Source organism: Aplysia californica, unplaced genomic scaffold (genome assembly GCF_000002075.1).
Source record: "Aplysia californica isolate F4 #8 unplaced genomic scaffold, AplCal3.0 scaffold00464, whole genome shotgun sequence".
Lineage (NCBI taxonomy): Eukaryota > Metazoa > Mollusca > Gastropoda > Aplysiida > Aplysiidae > Aplysia > Aplysia californica.
Window position 1 is genome coordinate 136,829 of NW_004797734.1, and position 25,968 is coordinate 162,796.

The 25,968-nt window shown below is 38.2% G+C and overlaps 3 protein-coding genes and 1 non-coding gene across 7 annotated transcripts in view; 2 read left to right on the forward strand and 2 right to left on the reverse strand.

Moving 5' to 3' along the window:
* Positions 1–291: 291 nt before the first annotated feature.
* Positions 292–11,727, reverse strand: LOC101846519 (uridine diphosphate glucose pyrophosphatase NUDT22). Its single transcript, XM_005105315.3, has 3 exons — positions 11,172–11,727; positions 6,587–6,792; positions 292–2,786 (listed from the first exon to the last, which is right to left on the reverse strand). The coding sequence occupies exons 1-3, from the start codon at positions 11,661–11,663 to the stop codon at positions 2,579–2,581; spliced, it is 906 nt and encodes a 301-aa protein (XP_005105372.1). The 5' UTR covers positions 11,664–11,727; the 3' UTR covers positions 292–2,578.
* Positions 11,728–13,544: 1,817 nt separating this feature from the next.
* Positions 13,545–19,138, forward strand: LOC101846756 (radial spoke head protein 9 homolog). Its single transcript, XM_005105316.3, has 5 exons — positions 13,545–13,884; positions 14,851–15,016; positions 16,422–16,551; positions 16,918–17,064; positions 18,239–19,138. The coding sequence occupies exons 1-5, from the start codon at positions 13,658–13,660 to the stop codon at positions 18,397–18,399; spliced, it is 831 nt and encodes a 276-aa protein (XP_005105373.1). The 5' UTR covers positions 13,545–13,657; the 3' UTR covers positions 18,400–19,138.
* A 4,906-nt stretch (positions 19,139–24,044) lies between these two features.
* Positions 24,045–24,117, reverse strand: TRNAA-AGC. The gene has a single exon. It is a non-coding gene; the product is annotated as a tRNA-Ala (tRNA).
* Positions 24,118–24,981: 864 nt separating this feature from the next.
* The window catches only part of LOC101847133 (retinoblastoma-like protein 2), a 44,831-nt gene continuing 43,844 nt past the window's right edge, over positions 24,982–25,968 (forward strand). For 2 of the 4 annotated variants that reach the window (XM_013086406.2, XM_013086407.2), the window contains exon 1: positions 24,982–25,359. In XM_013086406.2, coding sequence (XP_012941860.1) covers positions 25,027–25,359 — 333 coding nt within the window. In that variant the 5' untranslated portion in view covers positions 24,982–25,026. The remainder of the gene's footprint in view (positions 25,360–25,968) is intronic. The other 2 variants (XM_005105317.3, XM_005105318.3) reach the window with 1 other exon arrangement.

Below are 25,968 nucleotides of genomic sequence, written 5' to 3' on the forward strand. Positions count from 1 at the left end.
AAGGGGCCAACGAGATAATAAAAGCCATGATATGCAGTGATTTTTTCAACACCTAGATGGAACTTCAACTTCAACTTCAAGCCAATCTCATAACGCTTGTGGAGAAAACTGCTCCTAATACAGTAGAACACGGCTATAGCCGGACTTTTGGTTCTAGAAGAAAAATCCCGCTGTAGGCGAGTTCCCGCTATAGCAGTGCAAAGGGGAAATTATCTAAAAATGTTTAAAAATCCACATGATTACCTGCCTTCCATATCAATAAAACTTGCGCTTTAGATGAGTCTTCCTTTTCTTGTCAACTTCGTTCATTATCTTGGCCTTTAATTCGAGTGAGAAGCATTTCCTTTTGTCTTTGTTGGAAGCCACTTTTTCCTCGGCCTTGATGCTTCTGTTGTCTATCGTACGGGTAGGCCTACTGTAAAACTGGTGAAGCGGATGCGGGTGTATGCCTAAGTGAGCATCAGGGATTGCAATTCAATTAATGAGGAATTAAACACGACAAGCTCTCCTCTTCTTTTACTTTTTGGTCTAGCCTAGGGCTATGGCCTATACGCTCTCATACTGAGCGTCTAAGATACGGCACATCACTTTTGGAGTGGCTCACGTAACGCGTCTCTCCACACCATCTCTCTCGGCCGCCTGCCCCACTTCACTCATCACTGGACTGGCCAATCACAACACTGCACTGCTGACTGCCTGTTTGGAGCCCGCCTAAAGTCCCCCAAACCCCTTCCCTCCAGCTAAACCTTGCTCGATCTCTCCTGCTGTATCTGAGTTCGGCCTTTTCTTATCCCACTAAACCCGAGCACAGGTAATTGAGTTTACATAGAAAAAAAACGGGGGTTCCGGTAAGGTCCTGCTGTAGGGATGGTCCCGCTGTAGCGGGTGCTGCTATAGTCATGTTCTACTGTAATAATTTTGAAATTGCTGCATTTGGAATAACGCTGTATAGCTTGTAAACAGTCACCAGGTTTCCCATCAAATCTGCATTTTAAAATTGTTTTCTTCAAAGACCTTCTGTTTAGTCTAACAAGGACTAGAAAATAAATCAACAAACAAGACAGACTGAAACAAATCCCGCTAAATAATAACGAAAGTACCCGACACAAACGTCTTCATGCAGTCAAGCACCCAACATTCAAATGTCCCAAGAAATAACAAAGCAAGCTAGATAAAAATTATCTAAACAAGATTATATCATCCAAATAGCAAAAGAAAATTGAAACACTCAAAAGTTATTGTACTGACCCTGTAAAGCGGGGTCACAAAGGAGTGACTCATTTTTCTGACAAAAGCGATGATATGTCTATCGCAACAACAGTGCTACATCTGTATTTGCAAAGCATATAGCACAGGGCCAGAGAGTCAAAACTCTTGAGCTGCACGATTGATAACAGGAACAATAAACAATAATAAATAATTTTAAAATGGCACTTATATAACGCCTATCCCCGCTCAACAGCAAGCTCAATGCACCTTCCAATCTATATTATTTCCCAGTAGACCTTAGAACACACAGAAACATTCTCTGCTTCCCAGAAAGCATACAGAGCAAGAAGCCGATTAACTGCTTAAATACTAACATACTGATAAGATCTTTTGCTGTTTATAGCCTGGTACACATTCCCACCTGGGAGAAGTGAGGAAAATTTGTGTAAAGTGCCTTTCCTTGACGGGGTTAAAACCCACAACGTTGTAAGGCCAACAGCCTAAAGGTTTAGCACTAACACTCAGGATTTGATTCTTCACGAAGATGGGTGGGGGTGGCCGTCGGGGTCAAAAATACGCTCAATATCATCACACCAGTTGCATAAATCAGCCAAATTCAACCATTTACAATCCAAATCACGACTTTTGTATCAGTAAGCATGACTGACACATTTATACCTCCGAAAACAGACCCTGACCAACATTTCAAATTAAGGTACATGTACTGAGCCCTTAATTTTTAATTTATCTCCATTAACAGAACTTTCCACCATCCCCATGGGAGACAAAGAGAGCGATCACAGTGCGTAAAACAATTTTAAAAATCCAAGTTATTCAGATGCAAAGTTCTGCTTCACCATAATGACAACAAAATAATAACTTCTAACTAATATTACAATCACTTTGCAAAACCTCAGGAAAAATAATATTATTATTAAAAAAGATTGTTTTCTCAAACAGCAAAGACCGATTCAAAGAAAAATGGTGCTCACTAAGACAATTTCCCAACAAAGCCAAAGAGTATCTTGTAAACAAGGCAAGGTGTTTAAAGTACGACAACTATAAAAATGTAATAAAAGCAATGCAAAACGTTCAAGATAGAAACAAGGCAGCACAGAATAACAATCACAAAAGGTATTTCTGTTCTTGCAAGTATATAGAATAACAAAGTGAACGATCAAGCTTGGAAGCCCTTCAGGTTTTACATCTTTGTTCCAGATAATATCACATTGGTATCAAATCAGATTAGATTAACCAACACTACTGCTGTAGATGAGAAAGATTCCGCCTCTGTATCCCACATAATTATTTAAAACAACCTTTGTAGCCCACTGTTATAGGATGAATTCAGCATGCAAATTGAGACTTTTCAAAACGTTCGCAACCCGTAGGCTAGACAATAAACAGTAATATTTCCTTTAGCTGAAGGGGCCATACTAGACCAGAACTGCGGGTCCTCAGTCTGAAGGTTATGAATTGTGTTCACAGGTTTAAAAGTGATGTTGGTTGACTCGTCTGCCTCTGACTGATTGCCTTCATTGTATCGTGCAAGAACTTCATCACAGGTCAGGGTACTCCTGAAAGGAAAATGAGGTGTAGAGTTTATCCAATATATTTCATCTCTTTCCAGGATTCCTCTAGTGTATGTAAACAAGAATGCTCAGAGGTGGTGGTGAGAGTGGCGGAAAAAGGGAGAGAGAGAGAGAGAGAGAGAGAGAGAAGAGAAGAGAGAGAGAGAGAGAGAGAGAGAGAGAAGAGAGGAGAGAGAGAGAGAAAAAGGGGGGGGGGGGGGGGGAAGATATCTAAAAGACGAATTGCAACTTATAGTTAATGAACTTTTATCCATTAACACTTTAACACACCTTCGATTCCCTACAACTTAAATTATAAATTCCAGCACACACACAGGAAAATAGATGGGAAGCGGAAATCTGCTCATTGTGTACAAATGTCTCTATGTATGTCATAAATACAAAAATATACAGTGGAAACCATACAACAGGCCCGGTAGTAACAGGAATCTCGTGTAATAACAGGGATTTTTTAAATCCCCATTTTTTCCTACTCTTTGTCTCTATTAAAAGTTATCGGCAATAACAGGGCCTCATTGGAGCCCAATAGGTTATAGCAGAGACAAAGGCTCGTTAACAATGTGTAAAAAGTGTGTAAAAAGTGTGAGAGAGAGAAAGGGAGTAACGCAGTGATGGAGCAAGCCACACCACTGCAAGCACACGCAGCATGTGAAGCGAGAGAGGGCTGCGGGGTGCTGTAGACTTCATCTAGCCCTAAGCCTAGCTACATGCACGCATAATGTGTGAAGCGCAGGCCTGCCACATGGCCATGAGAGAAACTAGGCTACCCATGAATAAATACCGCTGGATTAGTCCACAAATGCTTACTTCCCTTGCATTTCTGATTTAACAGGGATCTGGTATAACAGGACTTTTTCTCTGGTCCCACCATCCCTGTTATGTCAGGTTTCCACTGTAAATCATGTAGGCTAGGTATGAAAATATTTGAGACCTGAAAATCTGTTTGCTATGGGCGTATTTTGCCATGTGTATGTTTGCTATGTGCTGCTCGACTGTAACTTCATTTCAAGGACCCTTAGTTTCCCTTAAACTACACTGGAACCCTTTTCAGTAGTCACCTCGGTTCAAAGCAGTTTCTTATACCAACGACCCGTGTTAGATAAGACCTTTGCATTTTCCCTTTTTACTTTAACCTGTCTGTAGCGGCCCCTGGCCATTGCAGCCATGGTCGGTCATTTTTGCGAAGAATTGGCCTGAAAATTTGCTCTTAATATGGCCACTTGCTACAAATGTATTTTGTCAATCAGTCCTCAGACTGAGAGTGCACATTCAATCTATGCAAAGAGGGAGTGGGGACTCCTGTGGTCTAGTGGTTAAGGTGTCTGTCTCTCATTCTGTAGGTCCTAGGTTCGAATCCGGATTTCGAAGGAAAATTGTCTTCTCTTAAATTTTCTCCTTTCACATCCTTTCCTGCTCTCTAACTTCTAACAATGTTCTGTTGCCCGTTTTTGTCTCCACTTTCTGCCCCCACCCTTTCACCTCCTTAACCCCCTCCTCTGGGCTCCTGACTCTTTCTGCACATCTTTACTGCTACTCCTTGGCTCCCTTGTCTTTCAGCCACACCCCTGATCTTATGGTAGGTAAGGTTTAACACCTAGCCTTCTCGGACAAGGGCTAAAAATCTTGGAGGTCTCGTGTGCAAGTTTCGAACTTTAAAGATCTTTTGGTGGTCAAAAATCGATAAGAGTAAGCTTCAGCCGCCATCCAGGCAAAATTCATAATTTCCTACCAACATAAAAATGTTAGTGTGTCCCGTGCGCTCATATGACCTTATGCAGTTGAGAGCAACGTAAAACACTTACCAAAAAAAATAATAATAAAAAGAGGGAGCAGGGCTTAGCTCCCAGCTGGGCACTACTTACTAAACAAGAGGGGCAGAACTTTGTGCAGCGTTGAGTGTCCAATAAACTGAGCCTATGTGTCGTTGTTGATGGTTGACATGTTACTACATGACAATTCATTTTCATATGTGGGAATTCAGTGATCACAACTCACATCCTATTCATAGCTACCATCTGTCTACGACAGCCACTTTGCTTTGTGATCTTGAGAAACCGTTCTGGACTAGTTTGACAGTACAGTGGGTGTCGCATTCAACGAGGTTCTGTCCCCGTAGAATTATAAAATATTAGATGGCAAAATTATGTTAAAAAAAGCAAAATTATGCAAAAATTACGCAACTTACCGTAACACCATTCGCGACATGTTTTGCACTTTTTCAGCAAGAATTTTCATGATATTCATGTTTTATGTACAGAAAAATTGAAAACATATAACATGTCAGTATCAGTAATTTGTTGTACATTTGGAAAGAAAACAATACACATCAGTCAGAAAAAAAAATACCAAAAAATATAATCTCTGTAACTTTCAGCTAGATCTAGATCTCTATAGAGGAAAGAAAAATGTAAAAAAAAAAAAAAAAAAGGACATTTGGACCTCTGATGCACATTACTAAAACCAGGGACACCTGTCAAACATGAAACATCAGCAGAAATGAGAACAACTTTTAAGGAATTGAAAAATTGAACATGCTCAAGGAACAAAATCCCAACCCATAACCAAGATCTTCTAACAAGGGAAATAACCAACTTGTCACTTAAATGAGACTTATTACTGTGATTACTTCCCTTTAATCACATGGCGAGGCTCTCATTGATTGTTTTGTGAAAAAAACAGGTTGCAAAATTACGCGAAAAAACGCGGCCTCTCCACGGCCGCACAATCGCATTTTATAATCCTACAGGGACAAGAGGTTGCCGGGACCGGCTTGTTGTCCTCGTTGGATCCAACCTCTCGTTGAACGTGACTAAGGCTAAAGTAAAGAAAGGAGACAAGTTGTTATATTATAGGATGATCCAATACCAGTAATAAAAACAGTTGTTCCCTTGATGACGAAAATCTCAAACAGCATCAGTGTGCGCGTGTTTGAGCTGTGCTCTGACCGTCATTTTTGCATTTTTAAATATTATTTTTTCCCGAACACTTCTCACACTTCTCGTGTGGAAACATACCCTCTCACATCTAGGCTTAGATCTACATAAGACATAAAGTAAAGGCGGGGGCTTGGATTTTCTGATCAGGGGAAGAAAAGAAAATTGAAAAGAAACGAAGGTCTCGATCTAGAGTAATCTAGACCTACTCATCCAGAGTTCATACAGTTTCACACAACCCGCATCGCGTTCCCACCCACACCCTCCCATCCCTACCGTAGGCTAACCCTCGTCCATGCTCTTGGCTTTGGGGCCCAAATTAGGAGGCAGGCTCGTTCTAGCAATACAATGTGTTAGGAATCGAGGATGGGCCTTGTGCTTCGTGTGAGATGGAGAGAAAGGAGAAAGATTCTTCGTTTTTGGGACCGCTAATTGCTTTTATTTGGTTATCGCGACCTCGTTGAAAGCGACTTCAGTCTGTTTGTAACCTCGTTGGAGCCGACGTACATTTACAAAGAGATATAGAGGAAAAAATCGGAGATTAAGGATTGCCTCGTTGGAGCCGACTTCTCGTAGAATGAGACCTCATAGAATGCGGCACCCACTGGATACTGTATGATCTCCTAAGGATCAAAAGCAAACTTCTGTTTAAGTTCCAGATATTAAAACCATAGTCTAGCCTATATACCATTACATGTATTTCTATATTGTTCAAGCACTGTGTTTTTACTTTTAGGCTGAGATTGAGCATATTTTTAAATATAAAACGTACATTCACTATAATTCATATCATTCATTCCTGTTAAAAGCCGTCTGTACCCAGAATTTCAATGACACAAGACTGGTGCTCACCTAATTTCAAACACCATGCTCGGCCTTCCAGCACTTGAGGTGTTTTTTGCAGTTCCGAGGTACCTTGGAGGTTCTAAGCATTCTGCTGGGATATTGACCTCATCCACCACCTCTCTCAAAATCGAAGAGAAAATCTCATGAACAACTTCCTTACCACACATTGAAGACACATCTATGTCAAGCAATGAAAGGTCACCAACAAGTTCCTGAAAATGTAAAGAAAGCAAAAAAGAGATTTCAATTCCAGATCTGAATCACATTATGTAAAATACAGTCTGTGCCGGCTTTAAGCACGCCTGCATAAAGCACGTTTCGGACTCAAGCACGCTAAACGGCTCTTACCAAAGTTTTGCTATACACAGTAACTTCGACTTCAGGCACGCTTCATTTACAAGATAGTCAATACTTTCATGATGACCCATCGAAGTTCGGACACATTCTACACCGCAGCAGTGGAGTGTGTTAAGAGAAACACAAAGAACTTAAGTGATGGAGACACACACTCACACGGGCAGAGAGGGAAGGCAGATTGAGATGCACACAACCGCGCGTGTGGACATAGGATCTAGCCTAGGGCAAAAGCTACACACAGACAAAAATAATATAAGTACAAAGAGAGTCAGGGAGACGAGAAAGGGAGGCTGGCTGCGATTTCACCTTTGACCCTCGCTATCCATTAATCCTGACTGTGTATCACGCGCGAGGTGGGATGAAGGCGGTGGTATAAATGTGGCACAGCTGGCAGTGGAACGCACAGGCAGTGTGTAGACCTAGTATGCTGTATCGTGACAGGCCGTCTAAATTAAGTTTTCATTTCCCATTCGACCACAAAACAAAAAACAAACAAGCAAACAAAAACTACTAAGGCGGGTAAAAATAACAGTGCACTCTTTTGCGGGACCGCTATAGGCCTACTTACAAAATTAGGGAAAAAGCACGAGAAATTTTCTACATGAAAATCTCTGGACTCTGGATTATGTCTACTTTGCACTCAAGTATGCTTCGGCTTTAAGCACGCTTTTAAATGCTTTCTCCCGATGACCGTGCTTAAAGCCGGCATGGACTGCATCATAAAAGACATAGAAACACAAGTTATTTAGAAAATATTTTTATTTATCTCCTGACAAGACTGGTTTATTTTACAGTCCAAACAACCTCTATTGTACTTAAAATATGTGAGTTGAATTTGAATTGACAATAATGTTGAATTTGAACTCTCTATTGTTAATTTCATAGTGCCATTTCGATAAAGTACATGTATAATTTGAGCTTCCTATTTTTACATTTGCTCCCTCCATTGTGATGTTTGAACTTTCTATGTTGAATTTGATTTCATTATGTTGAATAAATTCTGTTCATTGCTTCATTTGAGTCATCTAAATATAATTTATATTTGATCAGGAAAAAGTGCAAGTATACACAGTGCAGTCCATCTAGCACACAAATGGCAAAATCGGCAGGATGCCCAACTTTTCTTTCTAATAAGAATTTCGCAATATATGTTTTAAAAACAAAAATAAAATAATACAACATGCAAAAAAAATTCAGGACCTGAAAATCTCTATGTAATGTGCATGTTTCACTATGAGAATGTTCACTGCATGTGTGCTAAACAGTAGGCCTACCAATAACAAGATCAGATCCCAAGCAAATTGCCTAGACTTATTATGACCTGGTTACATCAGGAAACAATACATTTTATACAAAACTGGATGATCTCGATCACGGAATCACATGACAAATCATTGAAATGTGAGACCACAAAATTGTACAAAATTGAATTATATGAAGATGTCTCGGTCGAGAAACTAAGCGATGCTTCATATTTTACGTGTGATCACAACCAGATTTGGGGGGAGACGTGTTGTGACGTAGAGTAAACTTTAAAATTAGCCCCTGGGCAGGATAAACATTGGACACAAAATTTTTTTAATAATTCTCGCAGCTATTTCATTTCAGAATCAGCTTCTCAAAAAAAAGCAAAGTAGCTTGCGTGGAACTTGATTTGATGCCATGAGTCATGTGTAAAATTTAGCAATTTTATTTTTTAATTGATGATCAATGGTAAAAGTGAGTACGGTATCAAGGTCATCTAGTGCACTGCACATCTACAATCAAGTCAAAGTTACAACAACATGGTACAGTGGGTGTCGCATTCAACATGGTTGCCGGGACTTGCTTGTTGTCCTCATCGGATCCGACCTCTCATTGAACGTGACTAAGTGACACATTATTATTACACGATGTACTAATACCAGCTGGTAATTAAAACAGTTGTTCCCCCTGATGACGAAAACCTAAAACAGAATCAGAGTGCGCTTGTTTTGAGCTGTGTTCTGGCCCTCATTTCTGAATTTTAAAATATTTTTTTTTGCGGAACACTTCGTGGGTGGAAACATACACCATCTAGGCTTAGATATAAAAAGTAAAGGCGGGAACTTGGATTTTCTGATCAGATGAAGAAAAGAAAATTGAAATTTAAGTGAAGGTCTCGATCTTGACCTACCCATCCAGAGTTCACCCACTTTCACACACCCGCATCACGTTCCCACCCACCCCCTCCCATCCCTACAGTAGACGGCGTAGGCTAACCCTCGCCCACCCTCTTGGCTTTGGGGCCCATATAATATTAATTTATATATATTAGGAGGCACACTAGATCTAGCAATACAATGAGTTAAGAATCAAAGATGGGCCCTGTGCTTCGTGTGCTGTTAGATGGAGAGAAAGGAGAAAAATTCTTCGCTTTTTGGGCAGTTAATTGCTTTTGGTTATCGCAACCTCGTTGAAAGCGACTTAGGTCTGTTTGCAACCTTGTTGGAGCTGACATAAATTTACAAAGTGATATAGAGGAAAATTCCGGATTAAGGATTGCCTCATTGGAGCTGACTTCTCGTTGAATGTGATCTCATTGAATGCGACACCCACTGTACAGTATGGCCATCGTTTTATTGAAATGATATATATTTATGTTTTCGAAGGTGAAACCATTTCACTTTAAAATCCAGTTCTTTGTCCAAATAATTCCCCTCTTTTTCTTTATTTTGCTAAGCAGCAGCACACAGAGCGCAAGCAAACCCGCTGTCATTGAAAAGAGACATGGTGGCTTTATGACAGGGATTCTCCCAGGGTTGGGTTGATTTAAATCAAGTTGATTTTTTTTATTTAAATCAACTTGATTTTTTAAATAAAAATCAGTAATTTAAATCACTTTTTTTTAAATTTATTTTTATTCAGTTTTTACACATTTCTACATTCAGAATTCCTTTCCTTGGTTTCATAAAACACATATAAGGTTTAGTAAACTAATATAATCATGCTTAAAAGTCTGCTTTCCCCCCTTTCACTGTAAAATACTACAGTATTCAATTTACTTTTTTTTTCCATAATTGAAATCAGAGCTGGGTTGATTTAAATCAGTTGATTTTTTTTATTTTAAACAACTTGATTTTTAAAATAAAAATCAATGATTTAAATCACTTTTTTTTAAAATGTTTTCTGTTTTTACATATTTAAACATTCAGAATTCCTTTCCTTGGTTTTATTAAACGATATAAGGTTTAGTAGACTAATATAATCATGCTTAAAAGTCTTCTTTCCCCCCAGTCACTGTAAAATAATACAGTTCTCAATTTACTTTTTTTCATAATTGAAAACCAGGGTTGGGTTGATTTAAATCGGTTGATTTTTTTAATTTAAATCAACTTGATTTTAAAAATAGAACTCGGTGATTTAAATCACTTTTAAAAAATGTATTCTGTTTTTACATCTTTAAACATTCAGAATTCCTTTCCTTGGTTTTATAAAACAGATATAAGGTTTAGTAGACTAAAATAATCATGCTTAAAAGTCTGCTTTCCCCCCTGTCACTGTAAACTGTAAGTAGTAAAATAATACTGTATTCAATTTCCTTTTTTTTCATAACTGAAATTAGCATTTTCTTTTTCTTTTTAGAAAAACACAAGCGCGCGCGCACACACACACTGTAATAAAATGCAAGTTTATCTATGCATAATTACCCCCCCCCCCCCCCCCTTCCTTTTAGACTGACATTTTCTTCATTTTTTGTTTGCAGCCATAACTCACTGATAGCAGATTAAGGCTTTCTAAAATTGCAGTTGCTTAAATTAATCATTAGTTAAAATAAAGACAATGCATTTTGCACTAAAAGAACTTACTTTTAGCCTCCAAAAATCCCAAACTGTGTCGACATTTTTTTAAAAATATAAAAAATTTTAAAAATCCGATTTAAATAAAAAAAATCTGATTTAAATTTAAAAAATCGATTTTTTAAATTTTTATTTAAAAAATCAAAAAAATCACCAACCCTGGATTCTCCCCGATCAAAAGAAAAACTGGACGATAGACTGAACTTGTAAACAGAGTAAGTCCGATAAAATGGACAGTTCTTGCACAGAGCCTACATGACGAATCTGACACAATTTATCATTGCGTGTAACAGGGGCTTTTAAAATCTCGAACCTCAAATTTATTAATTATTTGGTCTTAGTCAATTACATTCTCAAATTAAAGTGTAATTAATTACGTGTAAAATTATATTTTAATTATATTATGTAAGCCATACACAAGGTTCAGCATGTCCGCCAGGAACATCCCACAGACCAGAGGCTTCAGCAAGATGAGGGCTTCTTCTTTGTAGAATCATGCAATTGTCCTTTGTTACCACAAATGCACCAACGCCTAGAGCATCTGATAGGAATGTCTGGGAGTTATTGTGTAGACGTTGGCCATCTTCTTTCAGTTCGTTTACTTTTGGAGACCAGTTCGTACCAAGATATTCCTTGTAATCAGTTACTCCAACCAATAGTTCAACAATTTCTCCAGAAGTTCCCGAATCACGGACACCATGAAGCCGGAATTTAGTCCCGTTAAACAGTCGAGGGTTTTTCTGCTGCCTTTCAGCCCATATATTGTCAATCATAGAATTTCCTATTGCAATCTCAGTGGGTGAGTCCTTTCGTCTATTGTACGTTGGAGAAGGTTGTGCTTGCACTTTTGTCTCCAATTTTGGGGCACCATCGTGAATAACATGCATTACTTCAACGTGGGGGTCCATTGTCAAAGTTATTACGTGTCAACAAAACCACAACTGCACTGTCAACTCTACTTTTGAAGTTGGAGTCCTACTTTTACTTTCACTTTCGTCATTAACTTAAATTTATTGCCAGTTTGCCAGTCAAAGATTTGTGTGCTGGTCGATTCCCACTTGGCAAAAAACATATCGATATTTTTTAATATTTATATTTTATTTTGAGCATTTCTAAGACAAGGTCAATTTTTAAAATTGTTTAATAGTTCTGCCTCTTTTTAAATGAGAAACAACATTTCAGGGTACTTTTGCTACTGAACAAAACGGGGTCTAACCAATTTACTGAATATGACAACGATAAAGGTATCGATCTAAATCTAAACCAAAGATAGTACAAGACAAGATGGGCCACTCAGCCAAAAAAGTGTCCGCAGGAAGTATGCTCTTTGCTTCAGATGGCGCTGCAGTCTGTTTTGAAGCTCTCTTTCGTTTTTCCAGAAGAAGAATAGGAATAGCACCTCCTTGCGTGCGCAGATCGACTGCTGTTCATCAGCAGTTCGAGTTCGTTCAGTGCAGAGTTTTAGGTTATTTATACTTTAATGACCTCTCGCCTTTCATTCTAAAGTCAAATTAAACGAAGAAAACAATCACCCTTTCCTCCGGAAGAGGTTTTTTGTCAGCGTAACCATTTTTAAAAAGCGTTATTCCGAAATTTATCCCAAAACTTGCTAGTTTCACTTTGATTTTTAAAAACTCAAGTAGGGTAACTCTGTTCGCAAAAAGTGCGCTTTTGTGAAGAGGGCGCCACCAAATTTTGAGGACACTTTTTTAATTGGCTCAAAGAGAGAAGTGGCCCATCTTGTTATGTACTATCATTGTCTAAACAGTCCCGTCCCACGACCAGATCTTTGCCAGAGATTTTCCCACGACAGTCCCTCTAAAATAATAATAATTGCATTTATATAGCGCATATCCATGCTCAAGAGCTTGCTCTAAGCGCTTTACAACTATTATTACCCCAGCAGACCCTCTGAGAACACTCAGAAACATTCTCAGCTTCCGCGGAAGCATACAGTGCAAGCTGCGGATTTCACGCGCTCAAACACTATCAAACTGACAAGATCTTTCACTGTCAATAGCTGGGTACCAAGGAGTTTAGAAGTAATTTTAATCTCCTTGCTGGGTACCCATTTCCACCTGGGTGAAGTGAGGAAAATTTGTGCAAAGTGACTTTCCCAAGGACACAACGTCGGGCCCTTGACGGGATTCAAACCCACGACCTTACGGTTGCGAGTCCGTGAGAGCCTAACCGACTCCACTCTTCAACTTTGGTTGGTCCTCAAACTTAATATTTCCAGATTTCTAAACGATTTTCTGAGAAGTAAGAATTTAATCTTACAATCTCACGCATTCTTTCCTTTTGGCCGGAATGTGTGTGTGTGTGTGTTTTTTTTGGTGTTTTTTTTAATTTAGTTTATTAATCTGTTAATTAATTAATTTATTCTATACGTATTTATTGCTTAATGAACAGTGCAAGATATTTTTTACATAAAAAAGTAGACCTGAGTAGAAATAACTCTAGTCCTTTTTTTAAAATAGCCATAAAAGCTAGATCTATATTAGACATGACCTGTGATCCAACGGATTAGAAACAACAGTAAGACTTTGATCTCTACTCAAGAGGGTACACCACAAACACACACATAAACACAACTCATGCACCCACAAACACAATACACTCTCTCTCTCTCTCTCTCTCTCTCTCTCTCTCTCTCTCTCTCTCTCTCTCACGCACACACTAGAGCACGGAGTACTAGAGTGTTGTGACGTCACGAGAAAGATTACATTCGCTCTTTTTAATCTGGAGGCACATAGTATTGAAAGGAAATAAAGTGTACACATGCGCGGTGCCATAGTGATGATAAATAGCAACGTACATCCACCATTGAGTGTATGAACAAGGCTTGGTTTGTCTGTCGGTCAACATTTTACAGTTGAAGGAAGAATTGTAATTTTCCATCATGGAATCTGATGGACTCCATCTAAGCATTGATTATGTGGGTAGCAGTGGAGTTATGCTCAGCCCCGAGTCTAAGGCGGCTTTGCAGACTTCTCTAGTCATCCTACAAAATGAAAACAAATTCAACAGAGTGTATTTCTGGGGGAAAATACTTGGCGTCAAAGATGACTATTTCATTGCACAAGGCGTGTACAAAGATGAATTTGCTGGAAGGAAAACATTTTACAGGTAAGTCAAAACTGACTTCTCTAAGATAAATTGTGAGATGGCTCAGGTGTTGTTGTTTAAGGCCTGATGACTGATGACTTGACTCAAATAATTTTGCGCCCTCCGATGATTTGACACTTGATAGCATGTTTTTTGTTAGACGGCCATACAAAAGTTTCCACAATTTTGAGGAAAAGATCAGAGGATAAGTGAGGTGAACAGAATTGCTTAAATGACATCAATGTAAATTTTACAATTCCTATAAAATTATTATCATATAATTTTTTTCTTAACCTTCATGTAGGCCTACTTTGATATATGACCACCTCGTTTTACTAATATAACCCAATACAAGCAACAAAATTTGAGAGGCTAGAGAAGAATAATTTATCTATCATCAGGGAGTTCAGGTAAGATGTATTGTTCTGAAGCATAGTTAAGGAACAAAAGAAAGATGGAATCTAGTTCTAGAGCTGAAATAGGAATGGTAGGTTATAAAACCCCTTTGCCAGCACTCTCCTTTAGCTTGTTCCATTCATCTCTGATTAGTCTATGTAATAGCACAAATGACACTTTTTTCAGTTTCTTGAAATCTTAATGCCCTGAATTTTATCATGTCACTTGTCAAGGCTTTTCAAATGACACCTAAAAATTCCCAAATTTTAAGCACTGAACAAACTGAAGGAAGGTATTCATTTCATCACTTTGTATTCTTAGAGCTGTTTTCCTGTTTAGCACTATGCAGGCTTCTACCTTCAGAAAACATGTTCAAAATCTTCAAGCATATAGAGGAAACTTGGCACATATTTTGCTTTAGCTGGTCTGAACTGTTGGAATAGAGTTGCTTTTTTTTTATTTTCTTTTGTTTTTGTAGCTAGTCTGCCGTAAACCCATAATTGGAAGGAATTTCAAAGGTCTATAATGTATTAATTACATTATTTTTCTGATCCTTAATCTCCGTTTTCTTTTATATCTTTTTTTTTACAGCAAAGACTGCATACACTGGGGACTGCTTCCTCCTGCAACTGCTGAAATGAAAGAGAAATCAAAACTGGCCAAAGGACGTTTCACTGGTGACCCCTCTTATGAATTTGAACATGTTGAGACGAAAAAGGTTGGAGAAGGAGAAGAAGCCACAGAAGAAGAAGAAACAGTAAGATATGAATAACATGCTGATTATAAAATTGTGTGCGTCAGTCATTTTTAATTCTAGCTTCTGCGTTTGTTGCGTCCACGACACGCGAAACGCGGCCGCGATTTTTGCATTTTTCTAAAAAGACGAAAAAAGCTATACCTCATAACATATTAGAACATGTATTTTGATAAGTTTTAAGTATAAGTACATTACATACTATTTTTATATTGCTGTCTGTCTTTTATTTTTCCCTCTTTGTTGTGTTTTGATTTGTTGGTGAGTTAATTTTTCTAAAAATTGTTCTACTGATTTGTTTTTCTTTTTTTTTGTGTTTATACAGCGTAATGTCATTAAATTTAATTCTGTTCCTACCCTTTTAAAAATGTATATGTGTTACGGTAGAGCGTGTCTCCACCAAAACCGAATACTGATACTGGCACGCCCAATTGTGTGTGATTCCATAATTTGCTTGCAATATCCTGTAGGCCTACTTTTTCTTGAATTACACTCGTTTAGGGTTAAAACAGCCTATCTTGGGATAGGTGGACACGCGCCCTTATTTGTTAATTTTTGTGGTTATTTATCCGTGCTGTTCCAATTTTGGTTTCATTCTATTGTGAAATCTTTATTTTTTACGTTTTTACCCTGTGAGTGACTACACATGATATTCTGGATTCTTAAAACAGAGCATAAGAAATTCTGGTGCTTTAGATTGTTACCTCTATCAACATATTGCTATATACATTGTCACAGAGAGGTGAAAGCTTGAAAATTAATGGCAACTTTTTGGGCAACTTTTGCCATTTTTGTGGCAACTTTTGGACAAAAAAATGGCAACAAATGCAGATGCTAATTTTAATTACAGGTGCATCTCAAGCCTTTTGGGGGCTTGAATAGTATATAGTATCCTGTCTGACCTAATGTTCTATTTATTCTTTGTCTTCATATGCTCCTGTACTATTTTTGGTGAGAACCAAAGTTCCAAATCCACATTGATTCTCTTTGATTGAGTTTATCTTTAGCAGGATATCAAACTATTTTAATTCCCTGAAGCTGCAGATCACAGGCTTCATTGCGATCATCATCATCATCATCATCATCATTATCATTTTCTATTTCGACTTTAACTCTTAAGAACAGTAGCAAAGATGACTCTAACAGAATTGTCAATGGCAACACCATACTACCACCAGCAATAATACCAACAAATTAAAGAAGGAAAAAGACAAGCATCAGTGTGCAAAGTACAAAGTCGGAGTTCAACACTGACTTTGTAAGTAATGTAAGACTACATATGTGAAGAGCATATTTTGAGTATCCTGAATTTATCTCTTGTTCTTGAAACTTTTGACACCCTTAGTGGCCTCATGACAATTAGCTACTACAGATGTCATATTTCTTATTGCTTTTGGTTTCTTTTTAGACAATTGTCAAGGAAGAAGACAGACTTTCATCAGTCATTGCTGAGATCGACGACGACGTGAGGATTGTGCCTCGAGGGGCATTTGTTCAAGTTCCTACAGCGGAAGTCGTAATAAATAGGAGTTTTGAAGGTGAGCTGACTAAATGAAATAGCCCATTCACAGAATGAATGTTGAACGAGTCTTGCTCTCATAATGCATATGCTTACAAGCTGCTAATCTTAGAATTAAACCACTTTTGTTCAGATTATTACATGTAGTTTTATCGGTTTGATGCATAATTTACATTCTAATTAATTAAATTAAGAGTTACTTAAGTAGAATTTTTTTAAATTATGTGCAAGTATTTCATTCAGCAGTACTTTCCCCTGCATATTAAGGTATGATTGAGTTCAAAAATTGAGCCTGACCAGAGAGAAACATGGATAAAAATTGGATGTTGTTATTAATATGGAATTTGCAATCACATAAATTATTTTGATTGCTTTTTCTGTGCAGGTTTGTCTGTTCAAGAAGCAGCAAAACTCTGTAACTACATGCACTTCCGGGAAGCCAAGAGGCTGGATCTGAAGACCCTGCTTCAACGCGCAAACATGGACAAGGCCATTGACTTTATGGATAGTGTCGAGGACGATGTTCCCCGTGGTACGTTCATGTCATCAGTTTATATCTTCATGTCTTGAGTAAGGCAACACATTAAGGAATATTCTGTCAGTACTTCAATAGACGCTGGGGAGGTTTTTGTTTTGATTTGTTCTTTTATAATGTTACCTCTGCATTTTGGCTAAGTAATGTTTTTTTTGTGCTTCAAAGAAAATAAATATCTCTTTTATGGCGACAATAGCTGAAATAGCTGTGGTATCCTGAATCATCATCATCATCCAGTGCCAGATCTGCGACAGACACCGGTGATCATGGTTCTCCATTCATTCCTTTGCTCTGATGCTCTTAAAAAAGCTACGTTTCCCAGATCTTTCCCCGTTACCCATTTGTTTAGGGTCCCTAAGTAGGTTGCTCTCGGCCTACCCCTGCCTCGTTTGCCTTCAATTTTGCCAGTGAGAGCAGGCTGTTCAAGACCCTTATGTCTATTCAAGTGTCCCAAAAAACGCATTTGTCATTTCCTGATTGTTTTTAACAGTGAGCGTCCCATATGGGCTTCACCAAGCACTGCCTCATTTGATTTCTTTTCCTTCCACGATACTCTTAGCAGTCTCCTCAGAAACAACCACATTTCTGTTGCTTCTATTTTAATTTCACTGTCTTTAGTGATTGTCCAGCCTTCACAGCCATATATAGAAGGGCTGACCATACATAGCATTTCAGAACTTTGATTTTGGTAGTAACCTGAATACATGTATGATTTATAAATAATATAAGTCTAGATTGACTTGTGATTGTGACTTTTAAGTTTGAAATGTAGCCTATGGCAAGCCAGAAATCGAAAATGAAATGGCTTGCGTCTACAGGAATTAATATGTGAAAAAGAAATATGTTGTTCCTACTTAGGAAACCAGCTCAGAAATCATTAAACCAGACAATGACTTTTTTTTTTGCAGCTAAGAAGCCATCAGTCATCAGAAGTTTTTCTATTTTGTTCGAAAGTCATTGAAGTGTAGATCTAATAAAAATTACTGCAGGCCACATAAAAATTTGATCATAATATTATTAATTATTATTCTTCAGTAAGGAAAAAAAAATATGTTGATAAAGGGGAAAAACTCTTGTAAATATTGTCATCTTTATTCTATTTCTGGTTATTTCCCTTTGAAATTCATGCTCTGCGTAAATGGTCAAAATAATTCGTGTATTTCATTTTCAGGGTCTTGGAGCCTGCAGTTTGAGCGAGGAAGTGGCTTGTTAACCCTGCGCAGTCTTCAGTGGCCAGGCTATGCCTTCTTCCATATCCCTGCCACACATAAGTATGGTTCTGTGTACTTTGGCACTGGAGAGAAAAACCAGGACCTCCCCTTCATGCTGTGAACAATAACTCATACTTTAACAACTTTTTGACACCCTTGGTTAAAATTCTTTTTTTTTTTTTTTCATGACTTTAGAAAGGACTCAAGGGGAAAAGAACATAAATTGCAGAGCCTACATTTCATATGTCGCTATTTTCTCAGAAAGCACAAAGGACATTTTGAAATGAAGTTGTTTTTGAATGAGTTTAGATTGACATATGTGTAGATTTTGTGTTCAAAATGATGTGTAGGACTTATCTTCCTAGATCTGTAAAATGAGAGATGAGCAAGGACAAAGTACTTTCAACTTTTGCTCCCACAAAGATGTATGTGATAAGTAGGATTACATTATTTCCTTTTGATGCTGGTTCAAATGTTCCAAATTGGATCTTGACTGCAAAGACTTTAGTGATCATACAAACTTTGGATTAATTTATTTGTATCTATCATACTTTCCCAAAATACTAGACAAATTTGACATAGCAGCAAAAGCATTGACATTTCATGTTAGAAGATATTATTTTTTAAAGTACCATACTCATTTTTTTAAAAACCCATTGCAATTTTTTTTTGAAGATCTTGTACCCTTCATTGTTTTCGTCCTCAATGTTACATGGTAGATCATTATGTTTTGTGCCGCTACTTTTGTTCCTCTGTCCTGAATGAAGTCTATACATATATCTAAAGGTTTTTTGAGATTCATTTGGAATGCCTTACAACTACTTGTGTAAATATACAAATAAAATTTTACAACTAAATAATCGTCAGCGTCGTACTTCACATTTGATTAACAGTTCATTGCTTACAATGTTATTAGAGTCATGATTTTTTTTTGCTTATTAGTTGAGATTTCAAATTCTTTTGTGAAAGCTTTAGACGTTTGCTTGGACAACTGTTACAGTGAAGTAAACTTTAACCTGAACGAGACACACTTCCAGAAGGGGACGTGCATCACACATTGACAAGCATTAATTACAATGTATCCTTATCCAACAGCTATTAAATTTACGGCTGCCCTCCAACCAGAAACAAAATGAGAATTTTAAAAATGAGCTTCACCAGTGTCAAAGGAAATGAAAATTTCCAAAAATTGAACTTAAAAACTCCACCGTGTTATAAAGGATTTTTTCAAGTGAGTCAACAGCCTACGAAGATACCAAATACAGATGGCCCACACAGACAAGGAAAGTACAGTAAATAATTGAAATTCCAGAAAAAAAAAAAAGCTTTACTCATCACTCTCACTTTTTTCTGTTTCCACCTATTGAACAGCTTTGTGCTTGAGTGAACGCTTGTTCCACAAACAAACTCAACGAATTTTCTGAGCCCAGAAAACAAAATCTTTCAGTAGAGAAAAAACTGTTTCACTCTAATAATTGGAGTTACTTTTTGCACATTTCCTTACTTTTTTTTCAACATTTAGAATTTGAATTTTGCCAAAATATTTCCAGAGTACATGCTACCAATACCGCAGATGAAGAAACTGCAATTATTTTTTTAATTATTTTGTACTTGATACATCTGAACAGCTGAGCAACAGTATACGAATGGATTTACAGAGGAAAATAGAACCATGATTTGTCTTCATAGTTCAGTCTATTACAAGATAAAATATTGAAAAACAAAACATCCACTAAACAAGTAAAGGCAAAAAGACATGACATTATTAGTACATTGTCATTAGTAAGGAAACAATACAGCGATGCACCACTCCATGCCGCTTATAACTATTCACTAAGTAGAACAATGTCATGCAAAATTTGTCAAACATCCCCCTCCCTCTTCTCTTCTATATTTTGTTACTTTCAGTCTTGTGGTTAGTTATTATATTGAATTCAAAGCAACAATACAATGCCAGTCAAAACAAAGGCCAGAAGTTTCAAAACTAAATCATGCGAAATAGTGTTTATTCTAAGAACGTAGTTGGTGACCCCTTTCAAACTGTTTCAACGTAGTATTGTGACACATGAAAAAATGAGTAAACGCCAAAAGTTCTTGCAAGTCTTTACTGAAACTTTTGGTAGGTCACAAGCCTTTTGCAGCAAAGGCGTGTGTATGATTCTTATGGAGTGGGGGCTGGGGCACAAAACGAATAAGATTAGCGAAGTGATGGAGGGAGAAACAATTAAAAATAAAAATCATGCGCTTGGGGCTCATGGCAAAAAAAAGGAGAGCAATCTCTCTCTCTCTCTCTCTCTCTCTCTCTCTCTCTCTCTCTCTCTCTCTCTCGTTCTCACAATGTTCTGTACGAGCTGAAAGACGCATTCTTAATTGTCACTTCACTCTCAAAGAAAGAAACACATTTTTATTTCATTTCAATTACTTGTGCTAAGGTCAGTCTCAAAGGACTCAGAAAAAAGAAACCCGGCGTCGGCCATTTGTTCAAAGACCCATAAAGTACGAGTACGTTTTTCTTGGTACCGGTACCACTCTACCTCCGTTTATCACTTCTGTCTCTCCAATGAAGGCAAGATGTTCAAGGCCGTATGTATGTCGATTCAAATGCCTTTTGCTTGGACAAATAGAAAACAAACGAACATTAAAAGGTGGAAAGGGGGGAGTGGTCGGATGGTCGTTTAAAACCTCCATGGGTCATCTTGGACTGGTGGTCGAAACACAGTGGATTCGATAGAATAGTCTTTTATATGATAGGCATATATAAAAGTATACATAATAAACACTTGCACACGTCATGTTTATAAGCTGAACTGCTTTTCTTTTCTTTTTTTTAAATGGAATGGAATTGAGCACAAGAGAAAAACGCTTTCCGCAAATAATAAAATGTCGGTTCGGTTTGGTTGGCGGGACTAGCCAGATTGAGGGCGAAAAGCGGCCATCGTGGCACAATCCGATCGACGGGGACGGTGACCTTCAAAAACAAACGCGTTTGTTTTCAAGGCTGCGAGTCGCGCGATCTGATGGTGAGGTCTAGAGGCAATCACAGCAAGGCTTTGTAATCGATCCGCCAATGAGCACCCCCTAGTTGTATCAAAGCCCGTGTATACACGGTCTATGGTTTTATGTTGCAATGTTCTCCAGACAGACTGGTAGCATTTGACTTAATTTTTAAAGTCTGTCTTCAGGAGGGCGTGTTCCCCATTGATCCCCACAGAAGGGACAAGGATTCCTTCGCCAGAAGATCGGCCTGCTTGTTTCCTCAGATTCTTACATCCCACGTGGCTAGGGAACCATTCAAACTAATGCTTTCGCTGTACAGCCAAGGAATGAATTCTCAACTGTTCTTCAACTAGTTTAAAGGGTTTAAGAGTGTGAAATTGGTGAGTGAAGTGAGGCAAGGCGGCAAGTAATCGTAAAAAAGAAGAGAAAATAACTCGGGAAAGTTTTCTTTGGATTCCGTTGACTGTTGGAATGACAGCAGTGGCCTCCCCGAATTAATGATGTAGCTATGGCACCGGCGGCGACAGGTTAGTCCGATATAATATAATATAATATAATATAATATAATATAATATTATATATATATATATATATATATATATATATATATATATATATATATATATATATATATATATATATATATATATATATATCAGGGGCGGCTCGTGGGTCTAAAAAGTGGGCGTGCACAATTAAGCTATCTTAGGCTGAAGATAATCAAGGGCAGAGTAAATGGGATGGTGTATAATTTTAGGATCTTTGGGTTGGTGAAGGAAGACCTTGTGCTTTTATTTTCATTCTTTTTACCTGTGGCTTTGACTTCTAGAACTGAATCTGCTTGTTAGCTAAACGTCAATTTCATTCATCCTGCATTAGAACTGAACACTCAAGAAATACCTTTCACCACTCCACTACAAAACCGTTCAAAAGCATAACTCATAGGACGGCGACTTAAGTATGTTACGTTCACCTCCCTCAGGTTCACGGTCACAGAGTCACTTAAAATAGCAACAAGACAATGAACCAATGACAATTCACTTGAGCACTCCGCTGGATTGCTCCGGGGCCCACATAATTTTGGCATGGAATAGTGCACAGTCTATGGCGTTTATTTTTAGATTGCCTACTGTGGGCTATGTTTCGGCGCTATTCGGCAGCACATTTGAGATGTGCTGTCTTATTAATATTAATGTACCGCCACAAACTCTCTACAAGTGTCGTCATCGCTTGGGTTATCCCAAAGAGCGATTTATAGGTCAGCTTTCCACTGTTGACTATCCTGTTATGTTAGATACAGCGCATGAACTTAGGCATGGCATAGTAGATGTTTTACGGCGCTATAGAATAGAAATGACAGCGAAGGCCTTGTTTTGATATAATATTTGACTAGTATTTGTTTTTGGCGTTTTTTATTTCAATATTGTGGGTGCTTTACGTCATAGAACATTAAAACATTTTGGGCGGCACTGCACGACCGTGCTCTATGGACGAACCGCGCCTGATATATATATATATATATATATATATATATATATATATATATATATATATATATATATATATGGGTTTTTCGTGGCCTAGAGGTTAAGGTGTTGGCCTCTCATTCAAAGTCAAAGGTCCCGGGTTCGAATCCGGATAGCGACCGAAAAATTTTCTTCTTTAAAATTGTCTCCTTTCGCCTCCTTTCCTGCTCTCCAGCAATATTCTGTCGTCTGCTTTCGTCTCCTCTTTCTGCCCCCACCCGTTCACCTCCTTTGCCCCCTCCTCTGGGCTCCTGACTCTTTCTGCAGCCTTTCTACTGCTACTCCTTGACTCCTTCTTATAGCTGTCTTTCTGCCACACCCCTGATCTTCTGGTAGGAAAGATCTACACCTAGCCTTCTCGGACAAGGGCGAAAAATCTCGGAGGGCCCGTTAAAGATCCCCTGGTGGTCTAAAATCGATAAGAGTAGGCTTCGGCCGCCACCCAAGCAAAATTCAAAATTTCCTACCAACTAAAAGTATTAGGTGTGTCCGGCGCGCTCATATGACCTTATGCAGTTGCGAGCGCCGTAAAAACCTCTACTATTAAAAAAAAAAATTGTGTGTGTGTGTGTGCGCGCGCGCGCGTGTGTGTGTGTATGTGTGTGTACTCACAATAATAATATACATGTTTATAAAATAATATAGGCCATAGAGTTGCCCCCCTTTTAAACCTATAGTGTACATCTATGTTAATACATTGTATAATAGATCTTTTTTTTTTTAGCCTAGGTTTGGACTTATTCTAGATTCGAGAGCCTAGGACTGGACCCATTTTAATGAAAACTAGCAGCCCACGTGCCTTTAGCACAACCCAGTGCTAAAAAAGGCTAAGACAATCATGTACATGTATTGTTTTCAACTGCCACCATAGATTTACAATACTAAAAAGAAGATAACTCTATGACTGCCACTATATCACTGAGCTAGGCTTGGCCTACTGTCGCGACTATACTAATACACCAGTCCTGCTGTTACTTAATAATGTATTAAAACACATCCGTTAGAACGTTTATTGGCATTGGATATAATGATAGCTTACATGATACCCTGTCCTGTGGTTTTTATATTATTATGCTTGTATGCTGGATTATTTTTCGCCTTTTCTTAATAAGTATTGGTTTATTGGCCGCTTTCCTTTTTTTAAATTTTGTTTTTATTTTAAAGATATTGACATGTATTCTTTTCTTTACATACTATCTGTGGGCCAAATTTTTTTGGGGAAAAATAAACAAGAAAAAAAAATTGGAGCTGCCGGGTATCGATCCCGGTACCTCTCACATGCTAAGCGAGCGCTCTACCACTTGAGCTACAGCCCCATCTACTAATTCCGTTCCTCTGAACAACACATCTCTCTCTCTCCCTCTCTCTCTCTCTCTCTCTCTCTCTCTCTCTCTCTCTCTCTCTCTCTCTCTCTCTCTCTGTGTTTATCTCTCTTTCCACCCCTTCCTCCCGTCTCTCTTCTCCAATAATGCCAAAACAACCCCATCAAACAATCCCAACTAAAACAACAACCCAAACAACTCGACGACAAAAGAAATAAACATTTAAAAGACAGCCTCCGTTATTGTAGGACGGTTTTAGGGCAATTATGTTGAAAAGGATAATCTTATTTTGGTTACCTTAGCCTAACTATCGATGCTTATATCTAGGCCTACACATATATAAGCAACTTTGGAAATAGTTCTGTTTCTGATATATCTATATATGACTTTATAGTTAGGCCTAGGATGAAACACAAATTATTACTTGTAAACAACATAGGCCTATTATGCTCTCTCCCCAAAGAATAAATAGGCTTAAGTTTGAAAATAAAATAATAAAACCCCTCTTAGCTGCTGCTTGCAATTAGCAGAGCCTGGCATGGCCTCTGCACTAGTCTTAACATTGACAGCTTTAAAGCTCCCGGTATTCTACATTTTTTCAGCTATACCATGATTATCAAACAAAGATAGGCTGGCACGCACCCAGAAAAAACTAAAACTAAAATTCATCTGTCTCCTATGATGGACCTATCGAATGAAATGGTCATCAAGTATATTCTTGGATGCATTTGTATTAGGCCTAGATCTATCGATCTTTGCTTTTCACTCCGATTGCATTCGTTGTTGTTTCTTTTTGTTCCATGCAAGCAATACAAATTTCTGATGGGTACAGTACAGAATACTGCATTTGATCAGCTCTACTTAACTTAAAGGTGTCAGAGTTTTTTTGTAGGCTAGGCCTACATGAATACTATTTTTCTCGATTTAACTAATACGTCTCAGCTGAGCCTAGGCCTATTGCGATCGAAGACATGTCGCATCTTTTCCCGCCACAAGCTGGTACCCGGAGCTCTTCAGTGTGAAGTGGCAGTAACCGGCCTCGTTTTTCAAGCAAGATGTCCGATTTCATTCTGTAGGTGTGTACATTCAACAATAACAATGGGGTTATCAGAGGAAGGAGAAGAAAATGTGTTTCATAGATTCGAGGAGGTATGCCTCGACTTGAATATGGATGCTTCAACTAAAGATGAAGCATGGCAGAATTACCAGAAGATGCTAGCCAACTTCTCTCTTGAGGTGAGTTTTGATGAAAAGTTGAATAGACGGCCATGTTGCCTGTTGCCTCTGCTATTAGTATTACTGTGTGTACTAAAGTGTACTACTTACATGATCTCAGTTCGGTAAATTCATAGAAACAGTCCTGTCCCATAGAAAGAGTAGATCTATCATTTTGTAGCTTTTTCGTCGATTTTTTAGAGCCAGGAACACGATTTTAGCATTGAAAAACTTTGCAAATGGTTAGATTAGTTTAGATCAGATGTTACATTAATGTAAGTTACAGCACCTCATTTGACATTTCACCCCCCTACCCCCACTGGCCCACTACACTAGAATTAGAATTATATAGGCCTACTCGTTGGTCATGGGGCTGAGGGGGAGACCCCCCTACTACCCCCCCCCTACTACACAGCTATAATAGTATTAGGTACTCGCTTTTTATCAGGGGAAGACCCAGGGGTGATCTTGTAGTTCCGTTCGTTAAAGTCCACGATCCATTTGTTTACATCCAGAGAAGAAATCCAGAAGTCTTGAAGACCAAATACTATTTGAATTAGGCTACACAAAGAGCAGGGATGCAACCTAACTGCAAAACATCAAATTAGGATAAAATTAAGGGGGGCATGC

Excerpts from the sequence above, each read along its gene's own strand:
- LOC101846519 (XM_005105315.3), bottom strand. The coding sequence starts at position 11,663 with ATGGACCCCCACGTTGAAGTAATGCATGTTATTCACGATGGTGCCCCA. Across the intron at positions 6,793-11,171 it reads GCGGACATGCTGAACCTTGT|GAACTTGTTGGTGACCTTTC; the intron begins GTATGGCTTACA and ends TTACATTTTCAG. Across the intron at positions 2,787-6,586 it reads AGCATGGTGTTTGAAATTAG|GAGTACCCTGACCTGTGATG; the intron begins GTGAGCACCAGT and ends TTTTCCTTTCAG.
- LOC101846756 (XM_005105316.3), top strand. The coding sequence starts at position 13,658 with ATGGAATCTGATGGACTCCATCTAAGCATTGATTATGTGGGTAGCAGT. Across the intron at positions 13,885-14,850 it reads GGAAGGAAAACATTTTACAG|CAAAGACTGCATACACTGGG; the intron begins GTAAGTCAAAAC and ends TTTTTTTTACAG. Across the intron at positions 15,017-16,421 it reads CCACAGAAGAAGAAGAAACA|ACAATTGTCAAGGAAGAAGA; the intron begins GTAAGATATGAA and ends GTTTCTTTTTAG.